The following is a 15,362-nucleotide window of genomic DNA, read 5'->3' as shown; positions in this document are numbered from 1 at the left end:
CACATTCCTCCTCTGACTCCTCTTCCTCACAATCCTCTTCCAGCGTTGCCGCAGGTCCAGCAAGCGATGCTGATAAGGCTGTTTCTGGTGGTGATGGTGACCACAACTCTTCCTCTTCCTCTTCCTCTTTTTGCTCATCTACGGCCTGATCCAGCACTCTTCGCAGGGCACGCTCCAGGCAGAAAACAAATTGTATGATGTAGCTGATGGTGCCTTCGGTGTGACTGACTAGGTTTGTCACCTCCTCTAAATGACGCATGAACCTACAGGCATTGCGCATGAGCGTCCAGTAATGTGGCAAAAAAATTTGCAGCTCCCCAGAGGCTGTCCTAGCACCCCGGTCATACAAATATTAATTATTGGCTTTTTCTTGTTGGAGCAGGAGGTCGAACATTAGGAGTGTTGAATTCCAACGTGTCGGGCTGTCGCAAATCAAGTGACACCAGATATTAGTGGCAATGTGCACTGGCAGAGGTTGGCAGAGTACACGCTGTAGGCCTGACACACCCGCTTGAAGACAAGTAACTGCTATTCAATATATAACAGTGAACAAGTTTTTGTTTTTAAATGCACGCTATTGTGACACCAGATATGAGTGGTGGCACTGGGCAATTGGGCACAGTATCCACTGTGAGCCTGACACACAGACGCTTGCAGACCACTAACTGCTATTCAATCTATTACAGTGAAAAAAAGTTTGTGGGTTTTTAAATGCACGCTATTGTGCCACCAGATATGAGTGGCAATGTGCACACTGGCAGAGTACACGCTGTTGGCCTGACACACAGATGCTTGCAGACAACTATCTGCTAATTAATCTATTACAGTGAAAAAAAAATTGTTTTTTTAAATGCAAGCTATTGTGACACCAGATATGAGTGGTGGCACTGGGCAAGTGGGCACAGTATCCACTGTGAGCCTGACACAGAAGCTGGCAGGCAGGCAGGTAACTGCAATTAGATTACACAAAAAAAAATGCAGACTGATGTTCTAGCCCCCAAAAAGGGCTTTTTGGGCTGCTGTCCTTACAGCAGAGATCATATGAGTCCTTCAGGACTGTAGTGGACACTGAATACACTAGCCTAGCTAAACATTTCCCTATCAAATGAGCAGCAGCTACACTTTCCCTCCTCTATCTAAGAATGCAGCTTCAGAATGAATCTAAAATGGATGCTGTACAGGAGGTGGGAGGGTCTGGAAGGGAGGGTCTGCTGCTGATTGGCTGGAATGTGTCTGCTGACTGTGAGGCTCAGGGTCAAAGTTTAGTAAATGATGACGAATAGGGGGTGGATCGAACCGCGCATGTGTTCGCCCGCCGTGGCGAACGCGTACACGCTATGTTCGCCGGGAACTATTCTCCAGCGAACAGTTCGGTGCATCACTACTGACTGCTATTTTGCGATAAATACTTGCAAAAACATTGGGTATATAATTTCGAATTAGTGGGGTAATATCTGCTTGATCCAAGGAGACATCTGACTGCTATTTTGGGGTCAAGAAGGAATTTTATCCTAGTTTGTTGTAAAATTGGAAGCGCTTCAGACTGGGTTTTTTGCCTACTTTTGGATCAGCAAAAACATATGTGAGGAAGGCTGAACTTGATGGATGCAAGTCTCTTTTCAGCTATGTAACTATGTAACCTTGTGGTGTCCTTAATGATATATGCCTTCATGGCATTAACAGAGATGCTACTCAGAAACCCTGTGCCGGTGTATCTGACTCATGCGACATGTTAAAGGATGCAGTGTTCCAGGACTTTATTAATTATGTACTCAGGGACTAGATTTATTAATTTGTCCTAGTATACCTGGATTATATCACTTTTTATACACCTGACCTTCAGACTCACCACAAACATGTCAAACAAGTATTGCAAACTTTACTTAAAAAACAACTTTATTGCAAACTTGAGCGTGCGGCGCTACGAGACTCCAGCTTATATATAGAGGCTAGGTCACATGCTGCACTGGCCTATCACAGCCATGCCAGTACTAGGCATGGCTGTGATGGCTTCTAAGGGCACACGAGTCAAACGCTTGTTGATTGGCTGCCCTGCAGCCTTTCAAAATGCGCCATTAAATCGTCGAACACCGAACTCCAACCCGAACATACAATGATATGTTCGGGTCCGAGGTCCAAAAACCGTAATGTTTGGTATGAACCCGAACTTTACAGTCTGGGTTCGCTCAACTCTAATTATGACCATTATCTGGCATGTTCAGTCCGGCCAGTCTAAGGCCCGGTAAGACGTTGCCTCTAGTCGTAGGTGTGATACAGGTGTGATAGTCCTACCTCTTGTTTGTATGGCAAAAACTTTACAATAAAGGCAAGATTGTTTTTTTTTGTTTTTGTTTTTTTTTAAATAAATAAGTGACTTTCTTTTGAAGTCTATGATCATTCTCCATTCCCCATTGATTTTTTGGGGGGGCTAGGAATACGACGGGCTAAATTACTTTGAACGTTTCCTGGGTAGAAACTTCTATTACTCCCTGAAGGAGCCATTTGGAGACTTTTTTTTTTTTTTTTTTAATTCTTTATTTTTGAAGTGCACAGGTTTACAACAGTCGCTTATGAGGTACCCCAAAGGTAGTCCCCTAGCGCAATAAAACAGTTTGGTTAACAGGTACTTGGTATGTCAGGCACATTTTTTATATGGCTATGAAACAGTACAGAATAACTTTGCATAGGTATTTTCGTAACATAATATAAGTCAATAACGGTGGTAGGTATTGGTTAAAGGTATCAAATTGGACACTGAGCTTAACAGTTTAGAGCTAGCAATAGAGTCTACCCATGTGTTTTAGGGTGTCGCTAACATGAGTGAAGGAATAGTTGCATTGAGTGAATAATTACTTTTGGTCTATCCCTTACTCAGCTTAACTTTGTTTAAACGTTGTCCTCACATAGTGGGGATTAAGGGGGGTGTTCTGGTCGGGTACGCATTTGTACAAGGCGGGCATACCTTAGGTTTTGGCTTGAGGGCATGATACCCTGAGTGGTTTTAGTAAAGGGCACCAGTGTGGGAAAATTTGGGCCACTTGATGCGGTCGGCGTGTGAGAGGGGCGATCGCAAGGGATGCTGATCTGAGCTTGCGGTTAGGCGGGGAAGGGGTGATTTCTCCCGGTCGTGTGTAACGCAATCCTGGGTATTGCGTCCCTTTGTGTGGATGACTGTTACCCCTTGTGGCCTGGTACATTCCCCGGTATTGGGGTGAGTTACAGCAGTTAGGGCTGTCGTCCCTGGGTATGGGTGGGATAGGAGGCTGTGCCGCCCAGACTTCGTATGCATGAGTAGTTGCGTGGGAAGTGTATGTGGCTCGGTGTCGTCTAATAGCTGAGGTATCCCTAGTAGGGTATGAGGGCTGTGTGAGGGAGGTGGGACATAGATAAACCGACATCTTTACTACAACTGGTCAGCTACCTGGGCATCACATCTGGTGCTTGTAAGCTGTATTAATGCAGATGCCATCATAATGAAAAGAAAACAAACACAAAGAAAGTGAAAACGTTAACCATAACACATAGTCATTTTTGACCGGCACCAAAGCAGCGGTAAGCGTGGGTGGCTTGGCCTTGCGGGACCATAAGTGGTGCTCAGGCCGGGGCCCCATTCTGAGAGGCGTGGGTGGGCCCTCTTGGGACAAATGTCTTGGAGGTAGCCGGGTTCCACACATGGGGCTTAGAGGATAAGCGGGATTGCTGCAAAGAGTCTTGCGGTAGGCCTAAGGCTGAGAGGTGTCCCCTCGCTTCCTGCAGGTCTGCTATTGAGTACGAAGTGCCTCCGTGGGTTACGTGGAGCTTGTATGATGAGCGCCATTGATATTTGATGTTGTGTGCGCGGAGCAGGATGGTGAATGGTCTCAGGGCTGTGCGCCTTGCCATAGTCCCTCTAGAGAGGTCTGCATAAAACGTAAGGGCCATGCCCTCAAAGGCGTACGGTGTGCTGCCTCTGATGGCTGTTGTCACAGCTTCTTTATCTTGTATTTTCTGAAATTTAACTATTAGGTCCCATGGTGCATCCGCTGGGGCCGTCATCGGCTTGAGGATCCTAAACATGCCATCCAGGCACACTCCCTTGGCCTGCTTCGGTGGGATTATTGAGCTCACCAGGCGCCTCATGAAGTGAGGCAGTTCGGTATCTGGGACCGCTTCCGCTATGCCCCTTACTTTAAGATTCTGAGCGCGCCGCGAGTCCTCCAGTGCCGCGATTTTGTACTCCATAAGTAGGTGCTGCTGTTGCAGTGATTTTAGTTGTTGTTGTCCAGTGGATAACTGCCGTGTGTGGCTGCGAGAGTCTTGTTCCAGGGTTTCAGTGCGGCTTGCCAGGCCCTGGATGTCCTTTCGCATGTCCGCCACGTCAGCCTTGATGTTCCGGCGCAGGTCCGCCAGCAGTTCCTGCATGACCGCTTTCGTGACCGGGGCAGAGTCCGGTTGCGGTGTGGGTGGCGCTGGAGCCTGGGCTGTGGGTAGGACAGAGTCCTCGGGGTCCGAGAGTTGATCCTCGGAGTCGAAGTCGTCCAAGTAAGCGGCCATTTCAGGCTCCAGGGCGCCATGTGCTCGCTGCCATAGGTCCCCAATGCTTGTGCCAGGTCATGGTGGGTCTGGTTTTTGTTTTTTGCTTTTCCTGCCCATTTCTATCTCGTTTGCCAGGTAGGGTCAGGTCGGGTTTTTCTGGTTGGGGGTGAATTTAAAAGGTTTTATCCGTAGTTTAATGCGAAGGATCACGGAGCTCTCAGTGCATGCGACCAGTCGGTTCAGCTGTCGGCTCCGCCCCCCATTTGGAGACAGTTTTTCATACCTATTCCTTTTCGTCCTTTTGGAACTGAAGATTTTTTTTAATTAACTAGGTCACAAAATAGTTTATTACTGTTTAATATTGTTTTGGCATACTATGTACACTTTTAGTTCTGTTTGCCTTTTCTTTTCTTGTTTTTTTTCTTTTCTCTCACTTCTTTTCCTACTGTTTTTTTCTATGATATTATTGCGTATCCATGTTTGGCTAAGGCATACCCGTAAGAGTCTTTTCAAGAAGTTATGTACATCATACAGATGTCAGGAGGCTCTGACAACCTAGGACCTACCATTCACTTTTATTTAGCACTATGTCCTCCTTGATCTGAATATTATACTAAAGTAGAAATGAATCTCTTGACTCATGTACGTAACTCATTCAATGTGCATGCTAACATTTCACATGCAAAGGGTCAAGTATGCTCCCTCACGCTTATATGAGGTTGTGTCAATTGGATGTTTTCTATGACTAATTTTCTTCAATAAAAATAAATTAAATAAAAAAAAAAGATCTCTTCTGAATCTTCTAGTGATGTCCTTTATTAGGTTATCTAGCCAGACTTTCATGGATCAGATGGTTAATGCTAGGGCAGATCCTAGGGTTAACTATCCCTTAATCAAATTTGCATCCAACCATTTCTCTGTAGGGTCTTTTAAATATGCCATGGAGTCAATAGGCAAAGTGGTTTGTTTGGCTATTTTGATGACTGCTGCAGTCCTTGGAAGCAAATGGATAGATTTTAATTTTTAAGGGTGTCATTCTTTTCAGTTTTTCCCCATCAGTAGAGGATACTACTTTTCGCTAGTAGGATGAACAGGAAATGTAGGTCTTAAAGATTTAAATCTTTGAAAAATCTGATTACAACAATTCAGATTTTTCTTCAAGAATGTTTAGAGTATCTCAGTTTTTCTACTGATTTTATAGTCTGACTTGGAGTACTCCATCTCTAATTCTTCATCCTCTGTCTTCCAAGAAGTCTGGTTCAGATTCTGAAGAAGAGGAACAAGTGTACACTTTGTGATGCTTGGCAGGAATCCTATTCTTAGTGGTAGCCTTAAAATCTTCTGCAAGGACTTAAGTTATCCAGGATTTGAGTGTTTTCTGTGGTATTGGTTTGGGTTGTGCTTCAGCTACCTCAGTCAGACAACTTGGGCATTATTTGTTTCCTTTCAGGTGCCATCTGGTTGCATTCTAAGCACTGGTTACATAGTTCCATAGCTGAAAAGAGACTTGCGTCCATCAAGTTCAGCCTTCTTAATGGTTAGATTAGCCTTTGTTTTCTTGGAGGTACATAATCCCCCAATCTGTCCAGGCTCATACTTGGGCTGCAAAACATAGGGCCATATATAAACAAGATAGGGCACATAGGAACTTTTTGGTATCTCTCAAAGATGAGAATCTATCGTATTAGCTCACCTATGTTTCTTGGAACTGAACCATGTGAGGCAGAGGGAGAAGCAATCTATAATTTAAACTTTTTCCAACTAGCTTCCTTAAGGGGAATTCTCCTTCCAACCTATTCTTTTTTTAATTTTTTAATTTTTTTAATTTGTCTTTTTTTCCCCTGAATAATCCAGTCTTAAAAAAAAAAAAATATATAAAAAAAAAAAAAATTAGGCAACGTAAGATGTCTTTCAAAACATTTCAGTAACTTTTCAGAACCTTTTCAAAATATTGATACGGTCTCTCTATAGATTTAGGGCTAAATGTCCCTTTAAAAAAACAGAAGATTCGCTCTTCTGCGGTTGAAGATGCTGAACATTCGCGCAATGCATATAAATGGCGGCACTTCTTAGTACAGGCGACCAGGAAAGCCAGCACATTCACGCTGAATTTGAGTGATCAAATTGTTTTTTTTTTTTTGTTTTTTTTTTTGCGAACTCTCACGAGGGACGGAATACCTACAAAGCAAGCATATCAAAGTGACGAATGCCTCTACCTTTGTTCGCCATTTGTGTGGGTGAATCAAAATTGACAAATGGAGATCCTTGGTCCTGTCTCAGGGCTTCAACAACACAGGCGAAGAAAGTGAGTACAATGCAATTGTACATATAGGATCCGCAGAGAAAAAAATAAAAAACAAAGGAAAGAAGGCTGTGAAGATCATATAAAGGCTTCTTCATTAAGCCATTGCCTTCTGCAAATAAAGGCGTGTGTGTGTGTAAAGATGTCTCTGTGGTGTAAAATGTACTAACTTTTTTTTTTTTAAAACCTGACCCAACCTGTTTACTTGGTCCTTAAGGCACAGAGAGGCTGAATTGTGACTGGTAGACCCATAGGAAGGTGGCAAAAAAATAAAAATAATAGTGAAAAGATTCCTAAAAGACTGTATGGAAGGAGGAGGGACTTTAAAAAAAAAAAAATATCTTTTTTTTTTTTACCCTTTTACTGTAAGCATTTGAATATACAATATTTGGGTATACAAAATTTGGACAGTAAAACAATACCATAAGTTTTTTTCAAGTGGTAAAATAATGATGATCGTGACATATGTACAACACCATAACATTTGTTCAAGTGGTACAACATTGTTGTTCGTGACATGTGTTGGCAGGTGTCCAGTTTTGCTTTATATTATGGCTACAGATGCTCAATTAGACTTTACATTTGATGTCTGTATGTTTATCATAACTTGTAGATCACATTAAATCAGGTAAGTTGCTCTGACCAATTTTTTGCCATGTGTACTTTGGAGATTCTAGGGTATGCACTTACTCAGTGTTAGTAAGTGGGGGGTGGGAGAGGGGGTGGGAGAGGGGGTGGTGGTGGGGGGGGGAGTTGGTGTTTACCGGTTGTCCAGTCCCCCATTTTGGTGATAGAGGGCATATCTGTGATATGTTATCATTGCATCGACTTATATGAAAGAACGTATACTAAGTGTATAGCTATGAAAACAGTAACTGGAGGTTTAAAAAGGGAGAATGGGCTAAGGGATGGAGGCTTGGCCCCCAAGTTCGGTATGGGCACAGATGCTCTGTGCGTTAGTTGTACCTTAGGAGGATTAAGTAAGAGGATGAAGTAGGGGGGAAGGCAACCGGAGGAAAAAGATCCCTCCTGCAGTTAAGCCAAGCCGTCGAGGGATGTGTTATTTTGGCATCTAGATTGTATCGGCCATAAATCTAACCCATGGCGCCCATACTACTTTGGAAGAATGTATATTTATGAGAGATGGAGGCATGGATCTCCTCTATGGTTTTGAGTCTGTCTACCTTAGCGATCCATTCCCCGATTGATGGAGCTTCAGGGTTTTTTCACTTGGCAGGAATGAGTAGGTTGGCAGCCGTTATGAGGTGGGTAAGGAGAATTCGCTGAGGCTTGGGGAGGGGTGAAGTAGAATCATGAATATTAGTGTGTGGAGTAAGAGATTGTTTAATTCCTGTTACCATAGTGGTCATTTTCACAATATTGATCCAGTACCTTTTGGATTATTGGGCAATGCCACCAGGTATGAGCCATGGACTCCCCTGGTTGAGAGTACTTCCAACAAAGATTCGGTGTGTTTGGAAATGGGAAATGTATTTTGGACGGAGAATTCCACCTGAAAATTCTCTTGTAGCAACTTTCCTGTACTTTGGTGCAGATAGTCATGTGTATTTGTGTGAAGATGGTGTAAGTTGAATATTGAGGTCTTTGGGACGGGAATCTATGAAGGTGGAGTAAGGGGCTGGTGTGGTTGGTCTGGAGGAGTCTATAAAAGGTTGAGCGTTGTTTTGTTTTACAGTATATCTCGAAGTCGGAGAGCGTGCGAGATCCCTCTAACAGTGCGGGGTTGGCGTGTATGAAGTGAAACACTTGTGCAAAGGAATGCTTGCATTGTGTTGTGCTGATAGACTGGGGAGTAGTAGTATGGAATGGCAGTCTAGTATAGAGTGCAGCGTAAGGTAGCTTTACAGCTTTTTGCAGTACATACCAATTTTTTTTTCTTTCTGCAAAGTAACTTCCTTATTAAACATACTAAGAAAATCCTCTGCTCCGTTAATAAAACATTTACTGCTATGGAGTTGTGTTAGCAACTCTGCTCACAGTGATGCATCGTATTTCTAAACTGTGGTAAGGGCAATTCTAGATCAGATAAGTGAAATAGTGACTGGCTTTTGGCATCAATGTAAAAAAAATGTGTAAACCATTTTCTGTCACGTTTTTTTTAATTTAGGGACTCCAAAAGCAAGAGAAATATTGACAAAGGCTCAGAATATCGTGTTAAGAAAACAATCTTTAATGTCCACAGCACGAGAATCTATTGAGAATCCTGAAAATCTAGCACCAAAACCAGACTTCACGGGTAATTTTGAACCGGGTCAACCATCACAAGTTGGAGAGGATTTTACCACCACACTTATCCTTAAAAACACAAATGATGAAACAAAAGTTATTGAAGTCAATCTGAGAGTGCACACAATGGTCTATACCAGGGCACCACTGAAAGACATCCTAATTGAAACCCGGTCTATTAGTCTGGGACCTAATGAAGGTAATATCCCTTGTAAATTTTAGTTGAGTTTGTCAATTATTGTCATACTTTACATATTTGGGTTTTCCTGTTTTAACAATATATATTTGAGTTAACTGTGGGAAATGTCCAGTTTTTAATGTCTTCAGGATCCTGGTAAGTTCTTACCTTTTATAGGTGTAGTTTAAGATGTAATTTTACAAAGGTTCTTTAATCTTGATATTCCACAAATTACCAACTTTTTTTTTCCCCCAGAAAAGAAAATGCCATACACCATTACGTATTCTCAATATAAAAATGTTCTCAAAAATGACAACTTGATACGATTTGTGGCAGTGTGCTTTGACGACAAAGAAGGGTCTTTAGTGACTCAATCAGTGGTAACACTGTCCAAACCTCGCCTGTTGATAAAGGTATGCTTTCTATTGGAATAAAAGGCTAAATGAATTCCTAGTAATTTGAAAGAAATTCTATTGCAATTGCTATGGTACCCCTATTTACCACTCTAAAGTCTTAAAGCATAGAATTTACCAGGTCTGACTGCGTAGATCTCTTTAGCAATAATGTGGTATAGTTGGTAAGAGTTTCTCTATTTAAAATATATAAATAATTGAGAATATAATATAAATAGAGATTGTCTTGGAAACAATAACGTTTTGTCTTTTAAAATATTTTATTAAATATAAGACGCAATGATGCATTAAAATAATTAACAGCGGGGATTATGATTAAAGTATATGCTTGAAATATTAGTAAGAATGGAATAACATACCCTCTTAAACAAGTCAACCTCTCAGTCTTTGTAAAATGTAGCAGCAACTCTACATCCAAATTCTCTCCTCTCTAACATATATAAGTACACATATTTATGCCCTAGATTTTCAATTGAGTCATGTTGGGAAAATTCAAAATCTAATCTACCTTAAATGTTCAAAGAGATGAGGCCATGACATAGTCTTGAATTGTTATTATGTTTATATAGCGCCAACAAATTCCGCAGCGCTTTACAGTGGGTGGACGAACAAGATTTTTGTTCTCATTGTCAGTAACTTCCTATAATACCCTGCCATCCCAAGAAAGGCGAACACCTGAGTCTTCGTCCTGAGGGTGGGCCACTGCCTCAATCTTAGTGGGTTCAGGCTTCTGCTGCCTGCATCCCACTCTGTGAGAGGCACTGTACCTCGGCCATGCCTATGTTACATTTGCTAGGCTTAAGCATTAAGCCCGCTTCTCTAATGCTATCTAGGACCTCTCCTATATGGGTCAAGTGCTCCTGCCAAGTAAAGCTGAAGATGGAGATATCATCCATATATGCACAGGCATAGTCCTGGAACCCATATAGGTTTGGTACAGACCGAAGGGGGTGACAAAAAACGACTTAGGGATGACTTCAGTGACTAGTGGATCTGCTAGTACATAATACAAAAGAAAAAAACCAAAGGCAGAGATGTGTGTACAACCACCAAAAAGTAATAACAGATAATACAGCTTGTATAATACTCGGTAGAATCTACCATAAGCACTGTCTGGTGGGAAAAAAATACAAATATAGTGCAATACAATGGTCACAGAAAAGGGGTTAAGGGTGGTAGAGAACTCACTAGAAAGACAGGTGTGCCTCCCTCAATATTAGGGTAATAATATGGGTATGATGAGTCTTCCAGCCATGGATATCTTGAGGTGGGAATGTCTTCTTAAATAACTCCAAAAAATGAAAGAAAATAGTGCAGACTGTATGGAAATATATAAAAAATGTATTCTACAAGTTGCACTTACTATATATCAAAGGTAAAACAGCATGTCTCCACATCACTGTGGTATCCAAGTGTACAGCAGATGATTCAGACACTCAGCAGGTAGGGGAGCAGCACTCAGGATAACAGATCCAAAGTAAAAGAAAGTAAATAAGAAGTACATAAAAGATTAACCCCTTAAGGACCAAACTTCTGGAATAAAAGGGAATCATGACGTGTCAGACATGTCATGTGTCCCTAAGGGGTTAAAATCCAACGCATTTCATCCCGTTCTGGACTTCTTCAGGGATGTATAGACTCGCTGTGGATTTGCGGCAGCTGATCGCGTGCGGTCCACTGTGGAACGCATGTAGCCCTTCTGTGTACGTCACTCCCGGTGGGCGAAAAAGTTCCGGCTGGCAATGTAATAGCACATATATGCCGTGAGACATCTCGTGAAATAGAGGGCATCATGGGAAATGAAGTCCTTTGTAAAAAGGACTAATAATCTTAATATATATATGAAAATCAACCTAAATTGCTTAACATAATACAATACCATGACATAATGATTTTATAAGGAAAAACATAGCAGTCATGAATATGGACCGAATGGGAAAAAAAGGGGTTATGTATTTGTATTTTTTATTAATAAGCATCATATAATGAAAAAGCTTCACCAAAACAGTATAAATCTAATGAAGGCACCATAAAAGAAAGGTGACCATAGAGAAAAGATGAACGTGCCATTAAGTCACTCTGCAATACCACCAAATTTCTATAGGAACATGATAATGAAGTTTGGTATTAATTCAATTATCAATCCTTAAACTAAAACATCCATAAATATTAATAAATGTGATAAATGTAAAAAATATAAATATGACAAAGATTAAATTATCCTGTATTTCTTGATCCATAGATCATGACTGTCATGTTGAGCCTTTTACAGGTTGCACGAATAAGCCTCCCATATAATAAAAAAAATAAATGAAAAATAAAAATAATAAAAATAACTAACAAAGAATGGTGAATAATAAAACATAATAAAAAAAAACTATATAATATATAAGGCACAGCAATCCTTCCTCAGTATATTCCGTATATCTGTAACTCGGAAAATAAGTATTAGTTTCGTACCAAAGATGTGTGTGTGTGTGTGTGTGTGTGTGTGTGTATATACATAAAAAAGAATAAACATATCAACTAAAAAATAGTCAAAACAAGTCCCAAGAGACCGTAGAGCTATATAGACCAGAAAAAGGGAATAAAAACAAAAAATCATACTCCAGATTGAATGACCTAACTAAATAAGCCCTGACAAATCTATTTCTTGGTTTAAACCATATTTTAAAGTTTTTAAATTGAAACTCCATTGGGCTTCTTTGGTATTCAGTAGGGTTTCTATATTTCCCCCTCTCCAATATCTTTCTACTTTGTCTATACCAATGGCCAAAAAAAGTGTTCCACTGAAATTGGGGACAAGAGACAGTGTCTTGGCACACTGTGATCCGTGATTGCACTATATTTGTATTTTATTCCACCTGACACACAGTGCTTATGGTAGATTCTACAGAGTGTTATACAGGTTGTATTATCTGTTATTACTTTTTGGTGGTTGTACACACATCTCTGCCTTTGTTTTTTTCTTTTGTATTATTTACTATTTTAAGTGCTTGAGGGAACACTTAACTTAAAGGTGTTTTGTGTGTTGCAGAGCATATAGTGGCCATTCTTTCTGTGGATCTGCTAGTACCCCTTACAAAGATCAATTGTAGTGAGGTACTGGCCCCTAGCCATCCTGTCTAGCTACTAATCTATGCTTGGCATAGGATAGGCATCTGACATTGTCTTACCATTTAGCCTCCAGTAGTCTACACACGTATGGGTCATACCCTCCCGTTTTGAAACTAGGACTACTGGGGATGCCTAGGGGCTGTTGGAGGACTCCACGCCCAGTTGGAGCATTTCCTGAATCTCCTTCCGCATGCTCTCTAGTATTCTGGGATTCGGTATGGTGGTTGGCGTAGTGGGAGTTGATCTGATGTCTCTACCCGGTGAGTGGCCAAATGGGTATACCCGGGCACATTGGAGAAGGTGTCTTTCTTCTCTTCTAATTGCTGCAGTCAGGGCCGGACTGGCCCACCGGGATACCGGGATACCGGGAAATTTCCCGGTGGGCTGTCGGCACCTGAGGGCCGGGGAGACATGTGGGTGTCCTGCGGCCGCATGGAGAGCTTGTATGTCGGCCGCAGGGGAAGCTCTTCTGGCGGCTGCTGGGGGAGCAGGCTGTTCTGTCTCTGCTCCCCCTCCCTCGCGCGCTAGAAATAGACCGGGGCCGGAATATGACATCATATTCCGGCCCCGGTCTCATTAAGCTGCGCGCGAGGGAGGGGGAGCAGAGACAGAACAGCCTGCTCCCCCAGCGGCCGCCAGAAGAGCTTCCCCTGCGGCCGACATCCAAGCTCTCCATGTGGCCGCAGGACACCCACATGTCTCCCCGGCCCCAGGTACCAAAAAGTATGTATGTCAGTGGGAGTGTATGTGTGTCATGCGGTGTCTGTCTGTATCTTGCTGTGTGTGTCTGTGTGTATCTTGCTGTGTGTGTCTGTGTGTATCATGCTGTGTGTGTCTGTCTGTGTCATGGTGTGTGTGTGTGTGTGTGTGTGTCATGCTGTGTCTGTCTGTGTCATGCTGTGTCTGTCTGTGTCATGCTGTGTCTGTCTGTGTCATGCTGTGTCTGTCTGTGTCATGCTGTGTCTGTCTGTGTCATGGTGTGTGTGTGTGTCTGTCTGTCTGTCATGGTGTGTGTGTGTGTGTGTGTCATGGTGTGTGTGTGTCTGTGTCATGGTGTGTGTGTGTCTGTGTCATGGTGTGTGTGTGTGTCTGTGTCATGGTGTGTGTGTGTCTGTCTGTGTCATGGTGTGTGTGTGTGTGTCTGTCTGTGCCATGCTGTGTGTGTCTGTCTGTGCCATGCTGTGTGTGTCTGTCTGTGCCATGCTGTGTGTGTCTGTCTGTGCCATGCTGTGTGTGTCTGTCTGTGCCATGCTGTGTGTGTGTCTGTCTGTGCCATGCTGTGTGTGTCTGTCTGTGCCATGATGTGTGTCTGTCTGTGTCATGCTGTGTGTCTGTCTGTGTCATGCTGTGTCTGTGTCATGCTGTGTGTCTGTGTCATGCTGTGTGTCTGTGTCATGCTGTGTGTCTGTGTCATGCTGTGTGTCTGTGTCATGCTGTGTGTCTGTGTCATGCTGTGTGTCTGTGTCATGCTGTGTGTCTGTGTCATGCTGTGTGTCTGTGTCATGCTGTGTGTCTGTGTCATGCTGTGTGTCTGTCTGTGTCATGCTGTGTGTCTGTCTGTGTCATGCTGTGTGTCTGTCTGTGTCATGCTGTGTGTCTGTCTGTGTCATGCTGTGTGTCTGTCTGTGTCATGCTGTGTGTCTGTCTGTGTCATGCTGTGTGTCTGTCTGTGTCATGCTGTGTGTCTGTCATGCTGTGTGTCTGTCTGTGTCATGCTGTGTGTCTGTCTGTGTCATGCTGTGTCTGTCATGCTGTGTCTGTCTGTGTCATGCTGTGTCTGTCATGCTGTGTCTGTCTGTGCCATGCTGTGTGTGTCTGTCTGTGCCATGCTGTGTGTGTCTGTCTGTGCCATGCTCTGTGTGTCTGTCTGTGCCATGCTGTGTGTGTCTGTCTGTGCCATGCTGTGTGTGTCTGTCTGTGCCATGCTGTGTGTGTCTGTCTGTGCCATGCTGTGTGTGTCTGTCTGTGCCATGCTGTGTGTCTGTCTGTGTCATGCTGTGTGTCTGTGTCATGCTGTGTGTCTGTGTCATGCTGTGTGTCTGTGTCATGCTGTGTGTCTGTGTCATGCTGTGTGTCTGTCTGTGTCATGCTGTGTGTCTGTCTGTCATGCTGTGTGTCTGTCTGTGTCATGCTGTGTGTCTGTCTGTGTCATGCTGTGTGTCTGTCTGTGTCATGCTGTGTGTCTGTGTCATGCTGTGTGTCTGTCTGTGTCATGCTGTGTGTCTGTCATGCTGTGTGTCTGTCTGTGTCATGCTGTGTCTGTCATGCTGTGTGTCTGTCTGTGTCATGCTGTGTGTGTGCCTGTCTGTGTCATGCTGTGCTTCTGTCTGTGTCATGCTGTGCTTCTGTCTGTGTCATGGTGTGTGTGTGTGTGTCCAGCTAGGGTTAACCCATTTTTTTTTATAAACATAGCAGTTTCAGAGAAACTGCTATGTTTATAAATTGGTTAAGCCTTCCCCCTAATCCTCTAATGGCTGTCTCATTGACAGCCGCTAGAGGCGCTTGCGTGCTTCTCACTGTGAAAATCACAGCGAGAGCACGCAAGCGTCCATAGGAAAGCATTGTAAATGCTTTCCTATGCGACCGGCTG

At 42.9% G+C, this 15,362-nt stretch overlaps 1 protein-coding gene across 1 annotated transcript in view; it reads left to right on the top strand.

Annotated features, from left to right (window-relative positions):
* The window catches only part of LOC134566161 (protein-glutamine gamma-glutamyltransferase E-like), a 122,117-nt gene that overhangs the window by 71,911 nt on the left and 34,844 nt on the right, over positions 1–15,362 (top strand). The window contains exons 10-11 of the mRNA XM_063425866.1: positions 8,946–9,263; positions 9,498–9,655. Of these exons, the coding sequence (XP_063281936.1) occupies positions 8,946–9,263; positions 9,498–9,655 (476 nt within the window). The remainder of the gene's footprint in view (positions 1–8,945; positions 9,264–9,497; positions 9,656–15,362) is intronic.

The sequence above is a fragment of the Pelobates fuscus genome, chromosome 6 (genome assembly GCF_036172605.1).
Source record: "Pelobates fuscus isolate aPelFus1 chromosome 6, aPelFus1.pri, whole genome shotgun sequence".
In the NCBI taxonomy this organism is placed as follows: domain Eukaryota; kingdom Metazoa; phylum Chordata; class Amphibia; order Anura; family Pelobatidae; genus Pelobates; species Pelobates fuscus.
Note: the sequence above shows the minus strand (reverse complement) of the source record. Positions and strands in the feature narration are given on the sequence as shown.